This window comes from Oenanthe melanoleuca, chromosome 2 (genome assembly GCF_029582105.1).
Source record: "Oenanthe melanoleuca isolate GR-GAL-2019-014 chromosome 2, OMel1.0, whole genome shotgun sequence".
NCBI classification, from domain to species: Eukaryota; Metazoa; Chordata; class Aves; order Passeriformes; family Muscicapidae; genus Oenanthe; species Oenanthe melanoleuca.
The window spans coordinates 115,852,381-115,861,464 of NC_079335.1; the positions used below are offsets into that span (position 1 = coordinate 115,852,381).

A 9,084-nucleotide genomic window follows, 5' to 3' on the forward strand; every position below is an offset into this window, starting at 1 on the left:
TCAGCTCGGTCACACTTACAAGAACACGCTTTAATAAGGCAATCAATCAAACGCTAACAAGGGGGGGTGGGAGGGACGGCCTTTAGGAGCTGAATTTGGCTGGCCAGGGAGCGAACCCGATGTAGCACATGGGGTACCCCGGAGACAACTGCACTCCCGATGGTGACAAGAGGCCAGGTGCCCATCGCCGGCTCCCCCCGGGGCCTCACCCCAATCCCTCGAAGGGTCTCATCCCCGACCAGGGCGAGGCCATGGAAAGCTGCCTGCCTGGCGGCAGTGGCTCGGGGCCAAAGGCAGAAGCTGCTGCCGGCTGGGTGCCCTGCGTGTGCCCTCGCTGCCGTCAATGCCCCACGCGTGCCCGGAGCCACCGCCCCACGTGGGGCGGCGGACGGCAGCGCCGGCGGCGAAGGCGTTAACGGCATCGGCCCCACGCAGCAAATGGAAAATTTCATTATGAAGTAATGAGTAATTCCTCCCACTGAGATGTATTGTTATATCTTCCACTTCAATTTAGGAGCACAGCGGCTCAATTACCTAGAAAATACAGTCAATTAAAGGCTGCTGATTGGACACGAGGACGGATCATCGATCTTGTACTTTCCAATATCGCTCCAGACACCTCATTTTCCCTCCCCTATTAACTGAAAATACTCTTGGCATTACCGCGACCCGCAGCCTATTTACCTGTCGCAGGCAATCTCTGCCCTGTGACCGAGCCGCGGAGAAATTCACAGCCACCCTTTGCCGCGCCATCCTCCCAGAGCGGGCGGCCGGGACCGCGCCGGCTGCGGGCGCTGCCTGTCCCTGCCTCCCCGCTCCCCGTGTGCTGGGGGGGGTGTCCCAGCGGTAATCAGAGGCTTGAATGTTCTTTTTCTCTCACACGCACCTAAATGTATAAAATGTACGTATCTGTGCGCCAGCCGACGGCTGGTCGTTTTGCAAGAGCGAACTGCTGCCGTGGCACAGCCGGATCTCGGCCTGCGCTCTCGGCCCAGCAGGTGCCTGTGCCCGGCCGAGGAACGAGGAGTCTGGGCTATGTAGGAGCCCCTGTTTTTGGTGGATAGTGCTCATCCGCCGTGCTACCCCTCCCCCGACCTCTTCAGCGCTCCCTTCTCCCGGGGTCGCTGGGGGAATGGTATCAAGCACTGGCTCTGCAGCTCCTGTTTTATCGCACGGGTTCTTCAGTCTGATAAAAGACAAAGTAAAAGAGGGGGAAAGGCTTGCAGAGCTCGGATGTTGTTGGGCTCTGCCCTTGGACGCTGTTTACAATTGTTATTTCCGCGGTGAGATGGGGGGACGGGGAGGGAAAATCTATTTGTGAGGTTCCAAAAAAGGCCACTGCTTTCCGTGTCCATGAGAAAATCTCATTTATAAGGAGTGGAATAATCTGGCCTTAATGATTTAAAGATTGTAACTTTGGATCAGGTTTTTAAAAGCTTCAATAAGCAATATTTTTATTGGAAAAATTATATCCTGGCACTCCCGTGTCTCTTCCCTGCTCTCCATCCTCTATAGGGAAACGCTGCTATGCACTCCCTTTCCTAAAGACAGAAAGTCTCCGGTGTGGCAATAAACCAGAGGCTTCTGAGCAATTTAGTACAAAGTAGATACAGAGGTGTCAACACGTCTTTGTTCCGTCCAGCATTTATTTTCCTGCTTGTTGAACTGTAACTATTAGAAACTGTACGGTGAAATTCGTCTTAAGCAACATTTTACCCTTTTTTTTTTTTTTCCTTTTTTTTTTTTTTTTTCTTTTTAACAAGCACGAAAAAATATAGGTGAGAGGTTGTTAAAACGTGTCGTTATTATCGGTTTTGGTGTTGTTATTTTTGTTGCTATTAAGTTTTATTCCCACATGGTAGCAAATTATGGCAGTGTAAATTTTGGGCTATTTTAAAACAGAATTAAATAAATAATGTCGGCTTTGGAAGAAACCACTACCCAGATCCGCGCCCGTGTGTTTTTTTAAATTTAGGGTTATGGAAATCCAAGCAAAAGCAATGATGCTACCTTCTTCTGAAATACTTTCTGGATAGGAGACGGGTGGGTCAGTTTGTGAAAAAAACACTCCTCAAGAAGGAAGAGTGATGATCAGTGTGAAGGATACACAAATGGAAAGATTAGGGATGCAGAAAGAAACACAAAACCTAAGAAAATAAATAATTATTTAAAATCAAAATGTTAAAAATAATAAAGAGAAGACACAGCAAGGGAAAAGCAATGAAAGAATTGAAGTCTGAAGTACAAAGGAAGGGAAATCGCCTTTGCTCCAATTTACAGACTGGTGATTGTCTGAAGGAGTTGTGCTCCCTGTCACCTCTAATCTCTTCCCTTGGCGGCTTGTTAGCGTTTGGCACGGGGTCTTTGCTCACAGAGCATTGTACATTCGATATTCAAAAACCCTCTTTACATATACATCACTTGCTAATTTCGTCAGTGTGTGCACATTTCAGCGACTGATAATAGGACATTGTTATTTAAAGGACAAATAGCTCTGACCCATAAAGAGGCAGGAGCTCGTATTCTTCCCCTGCCAGTTCCAGTCTGCCTCTTAAAAATAAAAGTTGGAATGAAAGAGGAAATGAAATGCTGGATTTCTGCTCACAACGAAGGACGAGACAAGGGAGGGTAAAGAATGCAATTAGACTACGAAAGTAATGTACAGAATGACAGGTTTTCTTTATGGTAAAGCATTGTTATTTTCCATAGAGACAACTGGATAGCACTGCCGAGTAGCAAACCAGAAACCTTTTGGGTTTGTTTGTTTGTTTGTTGTTTTTTGTTTTTTTTTTTCTGTTTGCTTGTTGTTTTTATTTTCTGAACACTGAGAGATTACATCTTTGCTTTCTTCATGTGCACAAGCCATTTCGTTATCAAGATAGTGTTCCTTTCAAGTATTTCAGATTTTCCTTCTCCGTCTCATGGGTTTGTGCGTAAGGTTTGTTGTGATCCGCAGAAGCCCCAGCCCTTGGGAAGAAGTCTATCCACGGAAAAGAAAGTCACAGCACATTTCTATAGGTGGCTGGCTGGAGCATATTTCATTCGAGTTTATTTTCTTCCTCCTTCGTGCCTAAATTCATTCTCAGATATAAATCACTAGTAATTTCTTTCTTTCTTTCTTTTATTTTTCCCCCCTTGGAATGTAAATCCTTTTAAGACTGAGCTATTTTTAGTCTTTTTTCTTTTTTTGTTCTTTTTTTTTTTTTTTTTTTTTTTTTTCCTTTTTTACTGTAGGTGTCCACGGCTGAGGAGAGAACACGATTAAATAAACATGGGCTGTAGGTACATTAACTCGAAGAGAAGTCCGGGAAAGGGATGAGTGTTTAATAACCCTGAGACAAAGGTTTATCTCGTTAAAGGTACTTCTTCTCTCTGGTCCATGGAAACTGAGGTGGCTTTGCTCAGCACAGAGGGCGTGAAAGTGAGGAAGGAGTCAGTCCTGGTTGTGGCCGAACAGGTAAAGTCTGATCCGGAGGGTCTCTGCGCCAGCCCGTTGGACTGGCCGCTGTGGCATGCCAGGCAGGAGCAGGGGTTGCCCCCGGCGCTGAGTCCATGAGTTGGGGCAGGGTACAGAGAGGGATGTCTGAAGGCGCACAGCAGTTCTGGTCTCGGGTACGGGTGGGACAGGACCCTGAAGGTGTCCAGAGGCCTCAGGGGGGTGCTGAAGGGGGAGGCGGCGGAGGCCGATGTGGCGCCGATGCCCATGTGGGAGTAGTAGGGCAGGGGCAGGTGGGACGGGAATGGATACGGCAGGTTCCCGGTGGCCGCCGCGTGGCTCATCATGTACGTGTAAAACGCCGGGTCGGCCGGGTGAGGCCAGGTCATGGCCAGGCGCTGCCGCTTGTCCTTCATCCTGCGGTTCTGGAACCAAACCTGCGGACAGAGGAGAGGCGAGAGCCGTCACCCGCCGCGCCCCGCTCCGCCTGGCCGCCGGCCCTGCTCCCGGGCCGGTGCGGCGGATGGAGAGCGGAGACCGGCGCCAGCTTTCCCTCCTAGAGGGAGTTGTCATCACGTACAGAGGGATCAGTTAAGCCCCTATAAAAATCCATAGGGAGACCCAGAGGGGCAGCCCTTTTAGGGTGTTTGTTTTCCTTTTTGCTTGTTAGGGCTTGTCCTGCCGCCTCCCATCCCCAGTCCCTGGGTCCAACCGGGCGGCTCTGCCTCATCGCTGCCCTTTCGCATCCTGAACTACCTGGGATTGTTGCTGTCGGGTTTATTTTTCACGTGTAGATGTTTTGGAAAAGGCAAAGCAAAGCGAAACAAGATCTGCTACTGGCTTCTTCTTCCCTCCCCCAAGAGCTGAGAGAGATTTGGACTGAGCCGCAGGGAGGATTAAAAATAATCTGCTAGGGAGAGGGCAGATTAGCGGCGCTGGCCGGGATGGCTCCGGGAGCCGTGTCCCGTCTCCCGCATTGCTGCAGGGTGCGGGCAGGGCCAGGAAAGGGGCGGGAGGCGGGGGGAGCTGAGAGGGAGGGTTATGCTGGCGAAGTGCTTTCCCGAGTTTTGCAAGGAAGTTTGGCCATACAGATTTATATCGTGCTAATTGGAAACATGTCCGAGCTGCTTGTACCTTGATGGTGGTTTCTGGCAGATTTAGAGCAGCCGCCAGCTCACATCTCCGGGGCCTGGACACGTAATTCTCCCGGTAAAACTCCTTCTCCAGCCGGGCGATCTGCTCGCGGGTGAAGGCGGTGCGGTAGCGGCGCATCTGGTCGCTGGCGCTGCAGGCGAGCGAGCCCTGGGAGCCGCCGCTGCCTCCGCTGCCCTTGGGGTGATCCCCCCCGCCGCTGGGGCTGCCGGCCAGCGCCTCGGAGCACGGCCCTGCGTGGGGAGCCCGGAACGACACACGCTCGGAGGGAGGCGGGCGGGCACGGAGGGATGCTCGCCGTCCGCCTCCCCAGCGAATCCACTTCGGCCCCCCATTCCACCCCATTTCAGGCGTTCGCCCTTCCTACTGAGGGTGTTGGGGTACTGACATCCAAGAAGGACCAGGGAGGAGGGCAGCGAGAAGGGGGATGAAACACCGCCTAAGCGTTTGAGGGGGGCTCATTCACTCTGGCCTGGAGGTTACCTGTCCCCCGCCCTCCCCCACACACACCCTCTGCAATGGCGGTGTCTGCTCCCTGAGCCTCCCTCCCCCTTCCCGCACTGGGAAACCGGAGCGTCGCAGCATCCCCCGACCCTGAGTGTCTGGAAAAGGCAGGTGTGCCCGCTGTCCATGTAGCACGGCTCCGCTGTCCCTTCTCCAGGCCAGCAAGGACCCAGGAGTGGAGCAGCCAGCAGAGACAGAGACTGTTCTCTCTGTGGGGAGGATGAGGCCTTAGGGATCTCCGCTGAGCCTCCAAAGAACAGGATGGGATATTTTCAATGAGCCTCTAAGGGACGAGGGAGGGCAGACAGCCCTCTCTACGCTTCTCGCTTCTTGAAGTGATGGAGGAACGGGGAGGAGGAAGAAGTGGGTTGTTGTCAGGGTAGGGACGTCTTTGCTGGGCTGAGAAGGTGGGAATAGGGAGTGGGGAGTGGGGGCAGGGGGAAAAGGGGCCTGTCTGCTGCCTTTGCTTTCAAATGCAACTCTCCCTCATTGTGCCTAAGACCAAAGGCAATTAATTCATTGGGACCATTTCCGAGCTGGCGCCACCGAGACATAGAAGTGACAAGGTAATTTGGACCTCTCCTTTTTTTTTTTTTTTTTTTTTTTTTTTTCCTTTCTTTCTTTTTTTCCCCAACCCAACGTGGAAACAAGGCCCTCTCTAGCGCACTTGGGGCTGGCGAGCGATTTTACGGTCTTTATGGGCGCTTCCGTACTCGCCCGGGCACATTTCACCCTGCAAAACCACAAACAGCTCTTGGCCAGAAAACCCGTTTGATCTTACCCACACACACACATATACAAAAAAAAACCCGCCGGTGTGAAGGATCGTAAGGGATTTCCTGAAGTATGCACTGTCTAGGCTATGGGGAGGAATAAAAACAAAATAGAACAGATTGAAGAGGAGAACGCGTGGTTGTCTTGGCCAAAAAGATCTCTACGGGACAAGCTGCAGACCTGACGCATCCACGACGGGAAGCCTGGCTCCCCTCCAGGGACGCGGGGGCTGCCCGGTGTCGTGTCCTCTGACTCCCAAACAAGTCTCCCGGTGGCAGGGAGGTGAACAATCAGTCAGGAGAGGGATCCCACACGCGCAGACACACACGCACACCCGAGTTCGTTGCCCCTCGCTCAGCTGGCGAGGGGGAAACCCCCTCCGGCAGCCCTCCCGCCCCACCAGCGCTGCCACCCAGCCCCGGGGCGGACGTGGGGCCGGAGGCGTGGGAAGGAGTTGGGTACCTTTGCTGTGCTGGTACTCGGCGCTCCCCGTGGCGCAGTCCGGGGTGCAGCTCACCTCGATTTCCTCATAGAAATCCGACTCGGTGTCCGAGCTGCTCTGCTGCCCTTTGCTGGAGGGGAGCTCCGGGGCGGGGGGCTGCTGTCCGGCCGAAAGCAGTGCTGCCGCCGCTGAGCGGCTCTCCGGCACCGTCCCTGTCCCTGGCAGCACCTCCACCTCCTCTTCATCTTCTCCTCCGCCACCTCCTCCTCCTCCTCTCTCCCGGGACGACAAGGGGCCAGGTCTGGGGCTGATGCAGTTCCGATGGATCATCTTCTCCTGCGGCTCCGCAGCGGGGCTCCCCACTGCTTCGGACAAATTAGGCACCCTCTTGCCAACTAGAGCGCCAAGAGTAGTCCCCTCCAGAAACATCACCATCTCCTTCCTGGTTTCCATTGTGGCTTTGCTTAAGGGAGGGGAGAAAAAAAATCCAGATCTCTTCCCCCCCTCCCTCCTGCTCCCGCCCCAGCCTTGTACAAACCCAGCAACCCTCTCCTGCCAATGCAGAGGAGCCAGCGGTGAGATAGGGTGACCTTGTGATGCGAGCGCTACACTCTGCTGTGCTGCTCTGGGAGGGATCACCATTGCCCTCTTCTTTCTAAGCTGTCATCCTCAATGGTGCAGTCGTCATTACAGTACCACCGGTGACGCCACACATTGATTGCCAGTGGATAAATAGAAACGTCTGCCATTGGGAAGATGAAAGGAAGAGCCGGAGCGAATGGGCGAAATGCGTGATGCACCAGGTGTAGGAGCCTGAGATGGAGAGGGAAGTGTGAAAAAGAGATGCATATGGAGCCGCAAAGATGTTGTAACATGCGGAGAGAGTTCCGCGGGGGGAAGCCTTGCCTGACAATTAAATAGCCCTTTGACTGCTTTAAGCCACAACCTTGATGTAGAATTGAGGCGAAGATCTTTAGCTGCATCCTGGAAGTGAGAAGATATGTACTCAAGCCTCTTCCTTGGATGCATTATTTATTGCTGGCAATCAGCTTCCGCCTAGCTGCATATATAAGGCTTCTAAGAATCCTTTGCAAACTTGAGGATAAAGAAATGCGCTGCTGACATTTGAATGTAAAAATAGCTTTGATTTCTCGCTCTGGGTCAATATCGGTTCCTATCGGTATAATTGTCATTGCTTTCTGTTTACTGAGATTAAAATGTTAGTGTAGCATTTGGAAATGCGGTTATTTATTGTTTTTACATATGAAAAGATACAACTACTTCACTTGTAACTGTAGTTATTCTGGCTATTTGCTGTTCATAGTTTGTTCTTTTTTTTTTCTTTGTTTTTTTTTTTCATTTTTCTACAATTCTTGCGCTTTTATGAGGGTTTAATATCTCCTTTCCTTTCTTCTTTTTAACTAATTGTTTTGCACTAATTACGATCTACTTCGGGGCGGGGGGGAGAAGGGGATGCAAGAAGAAGGTCTGCCAAGAATAATTCAGGCTCAGAAAAATGCAAGTTATCAAGGCCAGAGCTTATGCTAGCTAGCAGATGTTGTTAAAACAGACATGACAAGGGCAACCATTTGAACAGCACTTGTCTGAAAATAAGGGACCTTGTACGATAAATACAGTGGCACGTGTAATTTTTTTGGCGTATTATGATATTTCTAATGAATGCGGTAAGGATCTCATCTTTAGTTAATATTGCCTCACATGTGTAGTGTCAAGTCATTTTCGCCATCTGTCGTAACTAGGTTGTTCTAAATTTTTTTTTTTTCTCGGAGTGTTATTGGCTAGTCAGGATACAGAAAACATTCAACCAATTACAATCCCAACCCAGTAAGGAATTTACTGGCATATCTGAGGTGACGTTGCTTCGGTGGGGAGCAGGCAGTGCAATAGGAAACATGCTGTGATTTTCCGTCTAGCCCCGCGAGCAGGATGCAGAGAGACAAACAAACAAACAAGCAAACAAGATTCCCGGTCTGCTGGATGCATGGATGAAGGAGTGCTCCTAACAATAAGCATACTGGGTGATAAACCACGAATTTTTCCACAGGGCTGTGGCCACCATTCTCCCTCTCTCCCTGTAAATGCACGCACGTCTTTTTCCATGCAAACTCACATCATGCATGTAACACACTCTGGACTGTGCTGCTTTCCACCGCACTTTGTGAAGCTTGCACTGCTCCAAAGCTTACAAAATTCTTGAAACTGTTAAATTCCTTTTCCCTTCTCTCCCTTGCCAGCCTCTAGACCGACGTGCGCCTGTGAGGACCTGCCGCCCATCCCTGCCGCAGACGGGCTCGGCTCTGCGGGCTGCGTGAGCGCGGAGTCGGGGGAGCACGACCACGTCTGGGTGGGTGGAAGGATGGATGGATGGATGGATGGATGGATGGATGGATGGATGGATGGATGGATGGATGGATAAGGCAGTCCGTCTCCAGTGCTGAGCAGAGCAGGGCAGCGCTGATCCCGCTGATGCGAACCGGAGCCGTGCGGCAAGGCCGGACAAGGCGAGCCGGGGGTGCTCGGGCAGCGCTCTTTCCGTGTCGCGCTGGTGGCGTCGTTTTTGCGCTTTGTTAGAGTAAGCAGGGAAGCTGTGCTCCTGTTCCTGGCACCTCCGGGGGCAGTGTGAAGGTTCGGCTTCCCGCTGGGCCCAGGGTAGCCCCAGCTTCCCGAAAAAGCTCAGCTCCAGCCTCCATCCTAGCTCGGCCAAGCAGCCCTGTAGGAAGAAGCTGCGTGGTATCTGGCCGACAGAGAGGATTTC

The 9,084-nt window shown here is 51.9% G+C and overlaps 1 protein-coding gene across 1 annotated transcript; it reads right to left on the reverse strand.

The window, feature by feature from the left end:
• Positions 1 to 3,227: 3,227 nt before the first annotated feature.
• On the reverse strand, positions 3,228 to 6,921 carry EVX1 (even-skipped homeobox 1). The gene is made up of 3 exons (XM_056484654.1): positions 6,329 to 6,921; positions 4,571 to 4,821; positions 3,228 to 3,873 (listed from the first exon to the last, which is right to left on the reverse strand). Exons 1-3 carry the CDS (start codon positions 6,759 to 6,761, stop codon positions 3,346 to 3,348), a joined length of 1,212 nt encoding a protein of 403 aa, XP_056340629.1. The 5' UTR covers positions 6,762 to 6,921; the 3' UTR covers positions 3,228 to 3,345.
• Between the last annotated feature and the right edge of the window lie 2,163 nt (positions 6,922 to 9,084).